General features: G+C 34.4%; 1 protein-coding gene across 1 annotated transcript in view; it reads right to left on the minus strand.

Annotated features, from left to right (window-relative positions):
• Positions 1-7342: 7342 nt before the first annotated feature.
• Positions 7343-20253, minus strand: part of SNX7 (sorting nexin 7) — an 85676-nt gene continuing 72765 nt past the window's right edge. Inside the window, exon 9 of the mRNA XM_019648858.1 lies at positions 7343-7610. Within this exon, the coding sequence (XP_019504403.1) occupies positions 7533-7610 (78 nt within the window). The 3' untranslated portion in view covers positions 7343-7532. The remainder of the gene's footprint in view (positions 7611-20253) is intronic.

The following is a 20253-nucleotide window of genomic DNA, read 5'->3' on the forward strand; positions in this document are numbered from 1 at the left end:
GGAAAGGAAGAAAGTAAAGGGGGAAAGAGGAAGGTGGAAAAGAGAAAATGTGAGTTACTATGATGTTACTCTAAGGAATACCCTATTTTATAATAAAGAATTTTCAAAAGCAAACTTAAGTGACTGCAATGATAATTTAGAAGAAACCAAACAATGGGGAAAGAATCTATATGTTCTCCAAAAGTGGTTTTGGGCCAGGTGTGAAGTGTGAGTTCAGGCTCGAGGACATCTCATGACACTCAGAGTCTGCAAGTCACTGCAGTGGACTCACAATGATGAGACATGGGATTTTAGACTGTGACCCCAAGGTTCTGACTCATTGCTGATGCTACCGGTTATGCATCCCACATCTAGTTTTTCCTTTTTCTTAGTAATGGAACACTGGTTTTATTCGGTGTAAGCTGTGTAGACAAATAAATATTAAATTCTATAGTCTTCCTTGAAGCTAGTTATGGTATGTAACTAGCCATTGAGTTGTGGTAAATTTTGGCCACTGAGTTATAAGCAAGACTACATATTCCAATTAGCACTGATTTCCTAATTGCCAGGTTAAGTAGGCCCATTCCCTGTATGTTGGCTCTGAAGCAATTCACTTATATTTTATTTGTCCTGAAACTCTGTCCCTCCTCAGCTTTCAAAATAAAATTCTGTTTTTCCCCTAACATTTTAGCAACTCCTTTCAAATCTCTACTGCCACCACTTTAAAATTTCAGTATTTTCTAATCAGTACTATTGCAGCAAATTCTTAATTAACCTCCAGCCTCTGATTCAAATATAACTTCAATTTGTTATAACAGAATCACCATATTTTCTCTAATTGCTTTGAACTAGCACAAAATAGGAGAACATGAGGCAGAGAATTAGAGACTAATCATTATTACTGTGACAATATTATTACTGTGATATATTATTCCCAGGATGATGTAGGCAAGCAGACACCAGGAACAGTGGGACATGACATAATAAATAAACCTTTAAACCCATGTATATATGGTCAACTAACTTTTGACAAAAGAGCAAAGAAAACACAACGGGAAAAGAACAGTCTCTTCAATAAATGGTACTGGGAACACTGGACAGCCACATGAAAAGAATAAAACTAGACCCCTACCTTATGTATCACACACAAAAATCAACTCAAAATGGATTAAAGACTTGAAGGTAAGACCTGAAACAGTAAAACTCTTAGAATAAAATGTAAGGGTATGTTTCCTGACACTGGTCTTGGCAATGAATATTTTGGATCTGATATCAAAGAAGAAACAAATAAATAGGATTGTAACAAACTAAAAACCTTCTGCACAGCAAAGGAAACCATACAAAATGAAAAGGCAACCTATGGAATAGGAGAAAATATTTGCAAACCATGTATCTGGTAAGAGGCTAATGTCCAAAAAATATAAGGAACTCATACAACTATCTAACTGAGTCAAGTTCTTGTGATTGTAGTTGTTTACAACTAAAAAAAAATATCTTATTAAGTTGAACATCTTATCTTGGGACACCTTTCCTCTTATTCACTATACTCTAGACATCTGTCTTTCACTCCTTCCTGTACATCAGGCTTTTCCCCACCTCAGGACCTTTGCATGTGCTGTTTCGCTCAGCTCCAATCTACTTCCCTTTGCATGTTTAGTTAATTCATATTTTCTAGGTCCTCAGTAGTCTTTCCATGTTTACTCAGTTAAAAATAGATGCTCCACGTTATTCTCTGTTAGTGGTCTCACTACATCATAGCCCTTGTCACAACTTGTAATTATGCATGATTATTGGTAACTGTCCCCTCAAAGAAGATATGTTGAAGTCCTAACCCCCAATAGTTCAGAATGTACCCTTATTTTAAAACAGGATCTTTATAGAGGTAATCGAGTTAAAATGAGGTCTTCGGGGTAGGCCCTAATCCATTATGTGTCCTTGTGAAAAGAGGAAATATGCACACAAAGACAGACACTCTTTGTGTCTGAGTGATGTGAATACACATAGAAAGAAGACAGCCATGTGACTGGCATGATGCACTACAAATCAAGGAACACCGAGGATTGCCAGCAAACAACAGAAGTTAGAAGACGCAAGGGAGAATTCTCCCCTAGGGCCATCAAGGAGAGGACGGTCCTGTTGATACCTTGATTTCAGTCTTCTAGCCTCCAAAACTGAGACAATAAATTCCTAGTGTTTTAAGTCACCTACCTAGTTCGGGGTATTTTATTATGGCAGTCCTAGAGACCAATTTATGCATTAACTGAACTTTATATGTATGTATGATGCTTGTCTCCTGAGACTTTTAGCTTGCTGAGGCAGGTTATGTTTATTTACATTATTGCTTACAGCAGCACAGATGATGGTGTGTGGCACCTATTAGCAGTGTAATATTTGTGGAATTAGTGAATTACTGCATGAGTGGATGCATGGATGGTGATATTTGAATGTAAAGAGTTTTAAAAGATTTTAGAATCTCTGATTGTTCAAATAAACCACTTAAAACAATAATAATGTAATCTTAAAATCAGTATTCATAATACTTCAAGTAGGAAGAGAAAATCTTTTATTCATAATTATCAAATGCCTCATTTAACTAGCTCTGATTAGCTATTTAAATTGCATGTTCTGAGATGATTTGCCTTAAAATAAGAAAGCATTGTTCTTCTGATCTTACCAAAAGATTATCCTGTCACATTTTAGAATAAAAAAATATAAACAATCTCTTCAATCTCCGTGACTTACATTAAGAGAAATATAAATAGGAACTGTGAAAGTTCAATTTTTCCCTTTGGAACATATGTAATTATGGCCTTAAACAGTTACACCAACTAATGTGGTCTCACACACACACACACACACACACACACACACACACAGCTGTCCCATTTGGAAGGATCTCACTGTTCAATAACCTTATGAACACGAACATAAATACATTTTCAAACCTGAGGGAATTGTAATGCATGAGAAGGGAGGAGGATAAGCAATAGTAGGCATGCAGTAGGCTTTATGTTCCAGTGATTTCTAATTCATGTGTTTCCACTAACTGCTACACATTCACACACCACACATGCACATACACACACCTGTGTACATAAATAGAAACTTAAATATGCACCTATATCTATATATACTCACACATATGCATCATATTCTGAACCTTTCTTAATATATCTTAGTAACTATGAACATTAGCTTACTTTAGCTCTGAATTCATGGATGGTCTGGAAGTTTCAAGTATGGGGTGGGGACAAGGGGAAGCTGATGTAGAATTTAATACTTATTTTTTTAGTCAAAGTAAATAGTCAAGTCAGCTGTGTATAATTTGTTCTTGTATTTCCCAGCAATGTAGATCGGGCAGACGAATTTCCCTTTTCACAGATGGAAAATTGGGGCCTGTAATACTTAACAAGTTCAGAATTTTAAATGCTAAAATGTTTTTTTTTTTTTAACAGTATGCTCAGAATTTAAATCTACCTTTAATGACCCTAAGAGTTTACCCAAGAAATGTGCTGCCAGAAAGAATCTGTATCAAGGCAACTTTCATTTCTCTCTAAGTTAGGCTGTTCATGGTTCCCGTTGCTGTAACTCTACATCTGGTTTTTAAATAAAAATTAGGACAGTTTTCTTGATTAGTTTATAACTATTCTTGAGGGAAAACTAACTGAATAGTAGGAAATCTGTGTTTTGGGAAGCAGTTATTAAAAGAAGGCATGTGTTGGGCCGGCCGAATGGCGCGTTGGTTAAGAGCTGGTTTGGGATGCCAGAGGGCCCCGGTTCGGATCCCACATATGAGGGCCAGTGACACTGCCCTCTACAGCTAAGATGCTGAACAACAGCTCAACCTGGAGCTGGGCTGCCGTGAGTCGCCAGCGACTGCAACAGCAACAGCGTAGGCTGCAGCCACTGCTGCAGTGGGTTGCCATGGGCTACCGTGTGTAGCCAGCAGCCAGCATGAGCGGCCAGCAGCCAGCGTGAGCGGCCGTCCAGAAGCCGGTGACTGATCTGCCTTGCCCGGCGAGAGTGCAATGATGGTGCCAACATGGGCCAGTGAAGCGACGTCCTCCACAACTAGACTGAAGAACAAAAGGACAGCAACTTGTTTGTTCCCCTTCCCCCAATTCCCCAGCGCTGTTCCCATCCCCCAATTCCCCAATTAAAAAAAACAATAATAAAAATAAATAAATAAAAGGAGGCATGTGTTGAATGAAAAATACATGTAAGCTCTAGGATAGTTCTTTTCAGTAAAAGTCAAATATGTTATTTTGTTGTTAACAAGCTTTTTATGACGAGGTAACTGACAATCACATTTTATATTCCTAACAACAATCATCACAGCACACATCACAACCAGTTCAAGAAAGCTATACCAGGAGTTCCACTTCCAGGGTGACAACATAAGATGCTTCTAGGATCTGTTCCCCAGTGGTGACAATTATAAGACATTTAGGTTCTGACAATTAAGTTTGCAAACTCATCCTAGAAAGAGTGCTACATACCTCATTGCTGAATATCACTGTGGTCACATTCGAAGTACTCCCCTTGGGAAGCCATGCACTGATGCCAGCACCTAACCCACCCTTCAAAGTAATTTTGGAACTCTTTTTCTGGAATGGCCATCAGAGCTTTCATCCTACTACCCTTGATGTCCTGAATGTCATCAAAATGTCTTCCTTTCAATATTTCCTTTATCTTCAGGTAAAGAAAGAAGTCATTGGGGGCCAGATCAGGTGAGTAGGGAGGGTGTTCCAATACAGTTATTTGTTTACGGGCTAAAAACTCCCTCAGACAGCGCCGTGTGAGCTGGTGCACAGTCATGATGCAACAGCCATGAATTGTTGGCGAAAATTTCCAGTCGTCTAACTTTTTCATGCAGCCTTTTCAGCACTTCCAAATAGTAAACTTGGTTAACTGTTTGTCCAGTTGGTACAAATTCATAATGAATAATCCCTCTGATATCAAAAAAGGTTAGCAACATCATTGCACAAGTTTGCAAACTTAATTGTCATACCTCATTGTCTCTTCAGCAAATAGTGTTGGGACAAGTGGAAATTTGGCCCTTCCCTCACATAATATGCACTAATTAATTCAATTTGGGTCAAAGTCCTAAATCCTAAAACTCTCTTAGAAGAAAACATGAGTAAATTTGCATAACCTCAGATTTGGCAATGAATTTTTAGATATGACACCAAAAGCATAAGCAACAAGAGAAAAATTAGATATATTGAACTTCATCAAAATTAGAAATTCTATCCTTCAAAGTACATTATCAAGAAATTGAAAAGAAATATTTGTAAAATATAATCTGATAAGAGATTTGTGTCTAGAATATACACATATAAATAATTCTTACAACTCAATAAAAAGACAAATAACCTAACTTTAAAAATGAACAAAAGACCTCAATACACATTTCTCCAAATAATCTATACAAATGGGTATAGAGTTCATGTGCTAATAAGCACATGAAAAGATTCAATAGGCAATGCAAATCAAAACAACAATGAGATACCACTTCATCCACTAGGATGGCTATCATAAAAGAAAAAGAAAAAACAGAAAATAACAAGCATTGGTGAGGATCTGGAGAAATCAGCTCCCTTATATACTGCTGGTAAGAATATAAAATGGTGCAGCCACTTTAGAAAACAGTCTGGCAGCTGCTTAAATGGTTTAAATAGTTGCGATATGACCCAGCAATTTCACTGCTAGGTATAGGACCAAGAGAAATGAAAATATATGTTCACACAAAAAAGTACACACCAACTTTTATAGCAGCATTATTCATAATAGCCAAAGTTGAAAACAACCCAAATGTCTATCAATGCAAGGATAAACAAACATAATGGATAAACAAAATGTGATCTATCCATACAATGGAATGTTTTGGGCCATCAAAAGGAACAAAGTACTCACAAATGCTGCAACAAGGATGAACCTTGAAAGCTTTATGTTAGGTGAAAAAAGGCAGTCACAAAAGATCACATATTATACAATTTTATTAATATGAAATATCTAGAACAGGCAAACCTAGATGGGCAAATAGAGACAGCAAGCAAATTAGTGGTTCCTTAGGCCTGAGGAAATAGTGGGGGGAGCAGGAAGTGATAAACAAAAGGCATGGGGTGTCTTTTGGGGGTGATGAAAAATTACATGCAGACAGGGGGCTGTATGGTTGCAACTTCTTCTCAGTGCCCAACGAGGGAGTACTGTGGCTTTCTCAGCAGCTTGCCCAAATGTGGGGCAGGAGAGGAAAAGGGAGAGGTGAGGCTTAAAAGCTCTAACTCAAACATTGAAAATGGAGCCAGATTCTTTATTGCAAACAGTTTAAAAATTATACATGCCAGTATTTAAGAAAAATGTTTAGTTTTATATTTATATATACGCTTGTATATCTCTTGATTTAGTTAAAATGCTTTATGTCTAGTTTTTTTGTGTGTGACACTCATTTAAGTATTAATACCCAGATAACTCAGTCATTCATGTAATATAATATGCATGACCCAATTCCTCAAACTTTACTCAGTCTTCACAAATATTTATTCCCCAAAATTAGCAAATATTAAATAATTAATATATTCAGTTTTTAAATATAGCCATAAAATGAATAAAATATATTCAGTTTTTAAATATAGCCATAAAATGAATAAAATATCAGTCTGCATGAACAATATTTCTAGAACTCTCAAGAATGAAGTGAGTGTAGTGTCTTTTTATCACTATAGATCATAAGAACCTACAGTTGTGCCTTACAAATAGTAGACATTTAATAAAGAGAATAAATTTGATAAGCACTGTATACAGTAAAAGTAAAAGCTAGATATGAGTTGCAAAAACTGCGAAAAATACCAAAAACAATTTACTAGTAGGAATGTGACTGTATAAAAATTTCTAACTAATAACTCAAATAGTCATTTAAATCTATCTTGGTAACTTTTTAAAAAAATTGTGAAAAACAATTAGTTAACTTTTAACATTTACCATTAATATTTAATAATATTAAATCTTTTTTTTTTTACTTCAAATTCCTAATGTCAAAGTGAATAGTATTTCAGAGAGAATTATGATGAAATAAAGGTGAAGGCATAATATACTTGTTAATATATGCTGAATTCATATTAGACTCTGCTTCAGAGGCTTGAGCTACTGGTAAAAAAAGAACACACCACAGTCAGTCATTTCGTATTAAACTTTTTATTAAAACTTAATCTTTACAATATATTTAAAGTGACACATTCCACAGACAAATATTTAAGAAAAAAAAATTCTAAATGTAATTATTGACGTACAAATTTAAGGACATAATTAAAACTAAGCTAAATTTTACATATATATATATATATATATATATATATATATATATATATATATATATATATATAATTTCCCAATTCATATCAATGATCTGGAATACCTGAGTCTCAAGTTGCTGGTTTTCCAGATATTGTGAAATATTTTTCATCCACTTTATAAAGGATACAGCCCATCCAGAAAGAGTAACTTTGGTTAATAGATGCTATCTCCCAAAGATCACACAGAAGTCCTTAATGGGATTAAGTTTTATCTTCAGAGTCTTCTTCAGAGTGGAGGTCCGTCTGTGATGTAAGGAAGGACTCCCACGTAGCAAGGCACTGAGTAATGGAAACACATCATGAGGAGATCAACAGTAGTTCACTGTGAGTGTTAAAAGGATGAATAGATCCTTACATATCTGTTTCTACAGCAATCTGCCCTACTCTGCTCTCCTAGCAGCTTGACAGAGTCCTTGTCATGTTCTACATATTTTAATTGTTAATGAAGGAAACTATTTCTCAATAAGGGTTAAAAGATTAGCATTGATTAGTTTGCTGAAATAATCCACTATTACTCCACTGTAAGGAGAGAAAATAGCTCTAAGTTTACAGAAAAAGATGGACCATTTAGATCTGAGGAGGCAGGCGTTAAGCATCTAGACAGAGGAGTGGTAATACGACCATGCGTTAATCAGATGTGAGTCCCACTACATCAAGCTTGAGTATGCACAAGTTGATTAATGTCAACTATAGTTTCTTCAGCTATAAATTAAGTTAGTGATAGTGCTTACCACTAAAGCAATTGTGAAAGTTAAATTTAAATAATCTGTATACATCTCTATGCAGAATGCCTGGCACAAAGTAAGTGCTCAAAAAGTTAGCAATTATCATAGTATGATGGTTTATTGGGATTAGGTGGTGAGACTTGGTCATTAATGGGCCACAGAAAATGATAAGGGATCGGAAGGGACTGCAGATGGTAGGACATACAAACAGAAATGTGGCCTAAGTCATGATTTTGCCTAGGGCTGATTGTCCTAATAGCCTAGTCTCAGTTATCTGTAAGAAGTTTATCTATAGAATAATTTTAATAGTTTATATGTTATATACAAAGGAAGTAAGATAAGGATGACAGTATTATTTCTCATCCAAAATAATGTAAGTGAGAAGACAGTAGAGCAACATTTTTAAAGTGGTGAAAGAAAAACTACTGACAACCCAGAATTCTATGTCCAGCCAAAATATCCCCCCAAAGCAAAGGTAGAATGAAGATGTTTTCAGACTTTCAAAAGCTACATAACTTATCACCAACAGACCAAACTACATGTTTCTTTTTCAAAAAAAGTCTATTAGGCAGAAAAAAAATGAGCCCACATAGCAAGATGGATCTATATAAAGGAATGTAGAGCATTAGATATGGTAACTACACAAGTACATATATTATATATTTTTTATTACTTAAATTTATTTACAATATAATTGATTCATTAATAATTGCAACAAGATCTTATTTGGCTTATCATATAGGTATAAGTATAATATATAACAAAAAGAGCATAGAGGCCAGAAGAAAGAAGTAGAAGAATATAATTGTAGGTTCTCAAATGATAAGTGAAGTGGTATAATATTACTTGAAGGCAATAAGGTACAAGCAATAAACCTAAAATAACCACTAAAATAATAAAACAAAGAGTTATACCTAATATACCAACAAGAGATCTAAACTAAAATCATGCAAAATTGTCTATTAATCCAAAAGAAGGCATTACTAGGAAAATGGGAGCAAAGAACAGATGGAACATTGATGAACATATGGAACAAATAGCAAGATAATAGACTCAAACCTAACCGTATAAATAATCAATTTAAATGTCAGCCTAAATACTTGAGTAAAAAACACAGATTGTCCTATTAAATAAAAAATAAGAAATATATTCTGTTTATAAGAAATACACTTTAAATATAAAGACATCAGTAAGTTAAAATTAAAAAGATGAAAACTTAACACATGTCAAAAGAAAGCTAGAGTGGCTATATTAATATCAGACAAAGTAGATTTCTGAGATAAAGTTCATTTCATAATGTCAAAGAGGTCATTTCATCTGGAGGACATAATTCAAAATGTTTACACACATAATGAGAGAGTTAAAAATATACAAAACAGAAACTGACAGAAATGCAAGAAGAAAAAAAACAAAACCACAACTGAAACAGATTTTGATACACATCTCTCTTAAGGAATTGATAGGACATGTGGACAGAAAGTCAGCAATGATATAGAAGATTTGAAGTCCATCATCAATCAAGTTGGCCTAATTGATACTTATAGAACAAAAAAGAATACATATTTTTTTCATGTGCACATACAACATTAACCAAAATAGACCATATTTCAGGCTATACAAGAAGTCTCAATAAATTTAAAAAGAGTTAAGTCATATAAAGTTTATTCTCTGGAATTAAATTAGAAATTAGTAATAGAAAGATATCTGAAAAATCTCCAAATATTTGAAATCTAAAGAGGACACTTATAAATAACACTCTGTGTTAAAGAAGAAATCAAAAAGGAATTTAGAAGTACTTTTAACTGAATGAAAAAAACATAACATATCAAAAATTTTGTAATATCACTAAAGTAGGACATAGCGAGAAATTTATAGAACTAAATGCCTACATTGGAAAAGAAGAAAGCTCTTAAATAACTAAACAGTTTCCATCTTAAAAACTAAAAAAAAAGAACAAATTAAACCCAGAGTACAGAAAAGAAAAACCCAGAGAAGGTCAGAGAATGCAAGAGAAAAGAAAAAAATATATAGAAAAATCAATGAAAGCAAATGTTGGACCTTTAAGAGGATTAATAAAATTGATAAGCTCTTAGCCAGACTGATCATAAAAGAATGACACAAATTACACAAATCACCAGCTGTTAGTAATGAGAGGGGTGACATCATTTCAAATTCAATTGAAGGAAAAAAAGAAAATATGAAAAACTTTATACCTATACATTTGACAACTTAAATGAAAAGGACCAATTTCCTGAAAGACACAAACTACCAAAAGTCACTCCAGAAAAAACAGATAACCCAAATGAGTTTGAATTTGTTGTTAAGTATTTTCCCACAAAGAAAACTCCAGGTCCAATTGGCTTCCCTGGTGAATTCTATCAAACATTTAAAAAACAAATCATATTAATTCTACACAAACTCTACCAGAAAATTGAAGACATAGAACTGATCCAACTTACCAAAACCAAAGATATTATAAAAGAAGAAAACTACAAATACCCCTCATAAACATAGATGCAAAAATTATAAAAAAAAAATTTGGCACATCAAATCCAGCAATCTACAGGAAGAATTATACATCATGACCAAATGGAGTTTAGTCCAGAAATGAAGATAGGAGTAATATTCAAATATCAATGTAACTGACTGCATTAAGTATAATATTATCTTAATAGACAAAGAAAAGCTATTTGTCAAATTACAATGTCCATTCCTGTTTAAAAAAAAAATTCTCAGCAAGCGAGGAATAGAAGAGAACTTCTACTACCTGAGGAAGAACATCTACAAAAAATCTAGTTAAACTCATATGCAGACATGCATTAATGATTAGCTGTTATTAGCATTTTTTTCTAAATATTAAAACTCAACTTCATAGATACTCAAAAATCTCCACCAAATTTTAAATATAAAAAAAGGAAATACCAAAATACCAAAATACAAATAATTTTTAAAAATTTATCCACAATGTTTATAAAACAAAACAAAACAAACTATTAACTGGGACTGAAGGGCTGATAGCGGAACTGTGCTTCCCACTTGGGGAGAACCCTGTTTCTCCTGTGAACCTCATTTCTACTAGAGCTCTCTGGCCAACTCTGCAAATCCAATACAGTCTATTATCTGGTAACCCTGCAGGGCAGCCAAAGCAATTACTGTTTTCAGGAGCTATCATATCTTTTTGATAACTCTGCCAAACTATCATTTAAATAAACTTCTGAAAGTCCTCAAGGTAAAATTCAATATGAAATTTTGAGCAGTCTGCTCTATTTAGAATTCCTGTCAAATAAGTGACCCAAATTGCAACAAAGATGGCATTAATCCTCATATGAAGAAACTTCTATCAGAGTCATATTCTGCTTCAACTATCCTAGTTTAATAAATGTCTAAGGAAGATGTTCAGTAGCCGTCCATGCTGACTAGTGGTGTGAATTAACATTTTCATTTCTAAAGTAAATCCTAAAAGGGACTGTGAAACATAGTCAAGGAGACAAATTAGCTTAACTATCTCCTTACCACCCACCACACTAAAGGCATAAAAATTGTGTTTTGAAATACAGATTATAATTCCAATGAGTCCATTCCCACACTCTAACCCACATCTCGTGACTATATGTATGTATAATTATAGTTGACATACAATATTATTCAACATCAGCTTCAGAAATACAGTGTGGTGGTCAGGCCTCTACACCGACAATGCAGTGGTCTCCCTAACAAGACATGAGTCCAACTGGTCCCCTAAAATATATTTACAACATCATTGATTATATTCCCCAGACTGTCTTGTCTATCCCTGAGGCCATATTGTAGTTATCAATTTGTATTGTCTCGTCCCTTCCCCTTCTCCTTCATCCCCACCCCCTCCCTACTAGCAACCTCAGTTTTTCCTCTTTTTACATTTCTGTTTACATTTCTCATTTATTCAGTTTTTTAGATTCCACGTATAAGAGAGATCATATGGTATTTGTCTTTCTCTGACTGACTTATTTCACTTAGCATGATGTTCTCTAGGTCCATCCATATCATTGCAAATGGTACAATTTCCTTCTTCTTGGATTGTAACAGATAAGTATGATATTGGGGTGGGAGGGCAGTAGATTGGGGAGGGGGGTTGTTTCTGTATGAGGGATGAAAAGGGTAACTATTGCATTGTTCTGTACACCTGAAACTAATAAAAAAAAAGAAATACAGATTATAGAACATTAACATAGAAAAAACAACAGAAATAACATGACAAGTGCTATATATCAATATGAATACTTGGTCAGGCATTATAACGGTTGCTTTATGACATATTACCTCTTTTAAACCTCACAATGGCTGTTATGAATCTTATTTTACAGATGAGAAAGCTGAGGCTCAAAAAGTTAAGTACGTTTGTGATATTATCAATCTGGGAAGTAGTATAGCCACTATGTATTTAACAAATGGAGAATAACCAATCTCTTGAATGACCACCAGGGTACATTTAGTAAGTCACTGGGCCATCCAGATGAGATACCTTTCTTTTACATGGTTGAGGAAGGACAATCTTGGAAGGAAATGCACAAGAAAGTACACGACTGCAGGGGCACTGGGCTGATCAAGTTTTAGGAAACACTATACGTGCGAGTCGAGTATATAGAAGCTGATTCCCTACCTGCTGCCTCTTGGAAATTCTTTGTGTTTCCAGGAGCATGTATGCCCTTCGAGAACGACTGAGTTAATACATGCCAGGCATATAGCAAATACTCAGTAAATGCAGATGACCACAGAAAAGGAAGGTATTGAACTACTGATGCAAATATATGGTTATCATAAAAACTTCATTTTTCAATCTGAATATTAATCAGTTGATATCCCGGCTTCTATTGCTCTCTAAACTTAAATTTTGCCATAAAAGCCTGATCCCCACTCAGCTTGTGGACCCGTCAGGTTTCTAGGCCTTCAAAACTGAGGATTTGACCCTGAACTGCATAATTCCTGGTGCTCCAGATCTCTTTGGAAATTTTGATAGATTTTTTATTAAATAAACATATTACTTACCCCCTCTCACCAATGTTTAATATTAACCCATTACCTGATACGTTGCACATTTATCCAGTTAATATACATAAATCTATTTAAAAATAATATAATTTCTAACACTTTTTAAATCTCTTTACTCTTTCTTGCTTTTTTCCAAATAAACTAAATAAACCTCAAGAAATGGATTGTTTATACCACATGGTTAAACAATTTAGCTCAGTATCTATTGTGTCCAGGTTCGTGATAATTGGAGGATATAAAGAATCATCAAAACAATAAAAAACATCTCAAACCTCGTGTGAGACTTGCTTACAATTGTAAATTATATTTTTTAAAAAGGTTATTTCTGTTATTTGGCTTCTCATTGCCTTCTATCAAGGAATTCATTTTTTCCACTTTTACATCATTACAATTAGTGAAACAAGCTAAAATTTATCAAAATTAGATAACAGTTGAAAGTACCCAGCATCACTCTTGGTCTGAACTTTCACGGTAACCATCAGCTCATCCTAGTTTTAGAGTTTTGTATTATCATCAGAGAATTAACAATAAGAATTGCACTTTTGAACAATGTGTCATAATTTTCCATATAAATAACTTTATTTCCTACAACACTTTGATAAAATCCAGTAATTGTATCTTATAGTTAAGAAAACTGTGACCCACAGAATCCATAGTCTTTTCCAGAGCCCCAAGCTTCTCACTGCAGTCAAAGTAAGCCAGTGAAGAACCTGCACGTGCTAGTTAGGCAGGATGCTGGGTGGCAGGGAAACATGTTTATCACAAATCCCCATTAATTGAGAATCAGTGCATGTTTTCCCCAGGTAAGAGAGACAAAGGCTAAAAACGAGCTTCTCTTTGAAGGGCAAGGCTGGGGAACAAAGCTGAGTCAGAGCTAGGGAACACAGACCAACAGGTAAAGAAAAAAGCCTTTTTTTGTTCCAACACACACACTTAAAAACTTCTCAAATCCACAGAGAGAATACTTAGAAAATAAGTGTTAATTCCAAAATTAGTTTTGAAAGTAAATATATTGCTACTTCAGCAAAGGTGGTGACAATATTGTGCCATGAGGAAAGGTATGTGTTTCTCCAGCTCTCCTAAGTGGGTAGTCACCCCACCAGCAGACGGGACCAAGTTTTCTAAAGAATGAAGGAGGACAAAATGCTGTTTCTATAGATACAATATAGCCTCCAACGGAAGCTTCCACATTTAAGAATCAGTATTTTCTCAAGTTGGTGGGATATGAACAGATTCTGCCCCACAGTGTGACTTCAGGGAAATGTCTTCCCTTCTCGGGGCCTGTTTACACATTCACAGGACAAGGGGCCTTGGACTCTGTTTGTCCATTATGTTTCATCCTTGAGCTAAAAGTGGAGGTTTCCAGGGGCTAATTGTGGTCAACAAGAAGTTGGCAAATGAGATCACATACAATTTATAAATATGCCTTTCTTGGCTTGGCTTGACACAGTGTGGAAATTCATGAAAGGTAAAATTTTACCTCTCCCTTCAGTATTTGATATTTACGAGATAATTATCATGAAAAATAATTTCCAAAGATAATATTCATAAACAAGTGAGAAATATTCTCAATCATTACTATTACTATTAGTAGTCTACATTTATTGAAACCTCAATTATGTGCTAGGCACTGAGTTAAGGACTTTACATATATTTTATCTATTTATGTAGCTAGCAGCTTTGAAACTTTTTTCTATATTGGCAGTTTTAGGCTCAAGTGAAACAAGTGGTGAATTACAGGATAAGCTGGTTGAGACTCCAGAAAGATATTTATGAGTATGAAAGCTTCAAAATCATCTAGGTGTCTTACTGGGAATATTAAATTTTGCTTCCAGGAATTTTCTTTCATTTTTGTTTATTCTATTACACGCAAACATACATATACATATATACATCTTAATAATCAAACAGATCTAGGATGTAGGTACTATTATTTTTAGCGCTTTATAGATGACGATATTGAGGCTCACTGAAATAAAGAACAGTCTGTAAGGTCTCTTAGCTCAAAGTCACAAGTTATGCCTATCCAGTGCCCATGCTCTTAGCCACCACGTGCCAACGCCAACATACAGTTCAGTATTTCCTGCATAGGTAATACTACCACCCTGTTCATGGAACAGCTAATAGAAAATTTAGTTTCATCCACATTATCACCTAAGTCAAATTAATAAAATATTATTATCTATATATCTCTATGATGATAAAGTAAAATAACCATAAATTTGCCTATAATAACAATATCTATGATTATAAAATGTGGTAAATGCCAAACCTTACCACATATTTCTTTTAAAATCAGAAATTTCCATGTTAAGGCAAAAGTTGTTGTGCTTCTAGTTTTTTCCACTAATCTAAAAGTACATTTTAGACAGTGCCATGATAATTACATTTCTTTTAATAAACTAAAAATGAGAACCATGCCTGAGTGCCCTCTAAGTATTTTAATGCTGTTTCAAATATCGTGCGCACAGCTGACATCACCTACATTTGAGGAAATACTGAAGCTCACATATGTAAACATCTCTATACGAGAACAGGATCAATCACTGAAGAAGAAATTACATTATGAAACTTGTGGGCCATGCTTAAGATGAGGGCGATGAGCTGCACATTTTAGTAATTGCTTTTTATCATCTAAACCTAAGATTCAAAACAGGAATGAAAACTTTCAGGAGCTGCATATTTCAAAATTATGAAATATAATCAATCCAGGAAGAAATTAAGAGATGATGTTGCTAGAGGAAAGCAACTTCTATTATTTTGTAACAGCTGAAAATTGTTCATAAATTTCATTTTTGGAAAAATCTAAATTCAGCTTCTAAGAATCATCTGCCAATTTATAATTTTAGAAATACCAGTAACTTCAAAATAACAGGATTTGCATATTTTTCTAAAAATTACTGTTACATATCTCTGAAGAATAAAAGTAATAAATTTACACATGTAAATACTGCAAATACTTAAATGGTTGCAAGAGTTAATGCAAAAGGACTCATTAGCTACAAACGCCATCTTGTGGGCCTTTTTTATTATTTTGTACTATTAGTATGTAGATCTCTAACTCAAGATCTTCTAAAGATAGAAAGAGACCTAGATATCATTTATTCCATTTCTCTCATTTACACACATGGGAAAATTGGTGCTTCAAAAGTTCTAATACACTGGAAATCTATGTAGGAGGAATTATACAAGAGCCAAAATTTGAAGGCATATCTTTTCAACTCATACTTTTTCTGTTACCATTATTTTTGACTAATAGCCAATTACATGAAGTTTGTCTAGTTTATTGCTAGACACTTCAAACATCAAGCTTATCTGTGTTCATTTAACTGTACTTTGAAAGTACAGAGAACTGAAAAATTAGCAAGGTGAAGCTATGATGTTTAAATGCATTATTTTAAAGCATTTCACATGTTTTCTAATTTTATTTTCCTAAAGGCTTGTGAGGAATGTGTGTGGATGGGAGGTGGGAGAACAGGAGTACCAATACCTCTATTTGACAGATTCGAAAACTGGGTATAGAGAGGACATATAATAGTGTATGTTAGCTGTATTTTAGTAAAAATCTTGAAAAATTTTTTTAAAAAGAGAGGACATGATTAAGGTTTTACAATTAGCTAGTGACAGGCATCCTGATACCAAATTTTAATTTTTTTAATTAGTAAACCAATCTTTCTTCAAGATTATATATCATGCACTAAGTATACGTTCATGTAGTATTTTGAATTATTTCTTCCTTTTCTTTACAGGAACATAGTATATAGTCTACCATTTATAAAGCACAGCAAGCCCTTGATTCAGAAACTATGTATTTTTAGAAATTATTGTATTATAATACGTAATCTCCTATTTAAATCCCTGATTAACTTAACTAGAGAAAAAACTTACCTAATTAAAGGATGGAGAGAGGCACATAACTGTCTGTGCTATGGCCTCACTGCCCACTTCGCACCTAAGCTCAACTTCATTTGTATAGATAATTGAGAAATACTATAACACGTATTATAACAGATTGATGGGAATGTTCTGAATAGAAGTTTTTAAGAAAGCAGAAACCTGCAGACCAACAAAAATCTTTAAGACGCATATGAAATATAATAAAAGATGTCCACAGTTATGTGGAAACATGAGCTGTACTATAACTTGTTTTGTTTTGTTTTTTTCTTTTTCTTTTTTTATTTTCCTTTTTTTTTGTACTATAACTTTTGAATGTGCAATTCAGAATAGAAACCCTTACTTAATTAAACAACAGAATAGTTATTACACAATACTTTAGAATTCTAAAAATGACAAACTTGATTTTAAGGTTTCCTTGGAAGTAAATAAAAATTATACCCTGCTGCATATAAAATTAATTCTATAATTGACTGTGTTTTATACTTTATGTAATATTTGATTAGATATATTATGAATTTCTAAATGAGAAAGGGCAAGATTAATCATTAAATAATCAATAGGGTTGGTCTCTTTACTAAAAATACAAAGGGGAAAGCTCATAGGTGTTCAGTGGATTGCCACTGAATGGCATTAAAAAGATGGAAACTTGGAGTTTTCCTTTTGATGAAGATTACCATCTATAATGATCCCTGGAAAAGTTGTGTGGCATAGGCTGAGTTTGCTAATCCAGACATTTAGGCTTCCCATGAGTCCCTCCCAGTGAGTATGAGTGTGGATTATCTGAGCACAAGAATGTAATGAATTGGGAAATTTAACTGGTATAAAAATGGTTAGACTGAGTAAATATCTAAGCATCTTAGCCTCTCAAGCTGGTGTGTTTGCTTTCCAGGAAATCTAGCCTACAGATAATGGGAATCTACTTGGGTTGCTGTGAGTCGCCGGCGACGGCGTAGGCTGCAACCCCTGCTGCAGTGGGTTGCCATGGGCTACCATGTGTAGCCAGCAGCCAGCGTGAGCGGCCGCCCAGAAGCCAGCGACTGATCTGCCTCACCCAGGAAGAGCGCAATGATGGTGCCAACTTGAGCCAGTGAAGCAACGTCCTCCACAACTAGACTGAAGAACAAAACGACAGCAACTTGTCTGTTCCCCTTCCCCCAATTCCCCAGCGCTGTTCCCATCCCCCAATGGCCCAATAAAAAAATCTTTAAAAAAAAAAGTATCCTGATGTGGATTCAAAAATCACTGTTTCAGATAACCCTGAATTATTTCAGCACTAGCCAATTTCTTTGTTCTTATGAGTAGCAAAGGGAGCTGAGACATAACTTTAAAGAAAGTATCTATTTATTCAATCTCATTCTAAGAGACTGTCGATATAAAAAAATAACTTACACGGTTTGATATAGACCATCTATTATGCCTCTGTCCTAACATTTCAAAGGAAAGCTCAAAAGCTACCTGTCATTTCTTGGATCAAAATTATACTAAATAACTCTGTGTGGGTAAATCCTCTACCACCTCCATCCTTCTCTTTACAAGAAAGCCTGTTCACAGAGTTGAGCAGTACTAGGTGATTGTGTATGGTATGTATCAGAAATTACAGAGGTTAACTATTTTGGGAACAGGTGCCACTTTCCCGTATTCCCCAAAACTTTTCTGGAGCTAATGTTAGTATTCACCAAGGAAAGGAAAATGGCCTGCACTTCTCCTGGGTGAGCTGAAGTTTGTTGATCTTCCCTGCATGAGTCAATTTAGAATTAAGGGCTTCCACCAGGACTGTGCAAGCACTACTTTTGGGCTGGTAAAGGAATGGCTTTTGTACTGCTCACTGGAAAATGAATATACCTAGCCTTTTTTTTTTTTTTGTGGCAGTTGGATAGCTGTGGTTTTATTATCTCTTCAAATATACTTGATTTTAGTTACCTTTTATTTATATTTGCCTAAATCTTTTAACTTATAACTTTCATTCTCCTTGATGGAGAAAACATGAGTGAAGTGAAAACGAAGTACAGTAGTTCTGTTTTCTATTTCGATAACATGGTTTCCATTAGGGATCCACTTGACTAATTTTATTAGAGCTTAGTAATTCCTAGTTTTCTTCCTTCTAAAGAGCATCTATGCCTTTCATAATCCACAGCCTACAGGCGTAATCATCTCTGATTCTTTAACTGCTTCGTTCCTTTTACTTTTTAGAATCGGTCATTCCTCTTAGGTCATATTTTTTTTAGAGTGTGTGACTTTGAAATTATAACTAACTTTTCAGTAATTTTTTAAAACTACTTTACTAAGTTCTGGGGAATATGACAGAATGGCCAGAGACTCCTTCCTTTGCTTTTACCTCCCATTTGAAAATGGAACTTTCTCCCCAGGTTTCTGTCATGTTATATAACAGTCTTTGTTGGATGAAAATAGCCTAGGGAAGCTATTCCCTCTCACCGCTCCTTTTAATTCAGAGAGATGAGCACAAAGTCCATAATTTATCTCATTCCCAGTTTTTTTAAAGAATGAAGTTTCAGACAAATCTAAATGCCATCCATCAGAATCTAGCTTATTTGACAGTTTTATAATCATTATCAAGCTAGATTAACCTCTTAAAGTCACAATGCTCAGGAACTATCTTGACTTGGACTAGGGTATTTAAATGCTCACAAAACTTACAAAATGTTCCAAAGTATGTAGTGTGCCACTGAATTTAAAACAATTCTTTCACTAGAATTTATTTTATCATTCCCTAAGATAACAAGGAATAAATTTCCAAATAAATACAACTATACTTGAAGAACTTCTAGGACAATCAGTGCTCATCCATTTACTTATTTGTAGAAGGACTGCTATGATATCTACTTCTTTTTTAATTTCTCTAATTTTTCAATGGTCCATAAATAGCTAGACTTGGATTTTAGGGGAACATTAACTGTATTATTCATTTGGCTAGTTGGCGTACCCTTGTCACGATTTGTTTCTTTGATTCATTTATCTTCCAGAAAATACGCTACACTATAATTGTTTTTCTGCTTCCTAAATTTTAATGTAGATACATATATTTGTATTATCCAGTAATGACAAAACATTTCTATTAAGTCTGTTCATTACAATTCAGGTAAATAAAACTAATTTAAGTATAGTTGATGTGGAGGCCTTACCAACGCATTGTATTTCTGAAACTGATGTTGAATAACACTGTATGTCAACTATAATTATATATACATATAACCTCGGGACACGGAGTAGAGTGCGGGAACGGATTCAATGGAATTGTAATAGATAAGCATGAT

The sequence above is a fragment of the Hipposideros armiger genome, unplaced genomic scaffold, assembly GCF_001890085.2.
Source record: "Hipposideros armiger isolate ML-2016 unplaced genomic scaffold, ASM189008v1 scaffold_127, whole genome shotgun sequence".
In the NCBI taxonomy this organism is placed as follows: domain Eukaryota; kingdom Metazoa; phylum Chordata; class Mammalia; order Chiroptera; family Hipposideridae; genus Hipposideros; species Hipposideros armiger.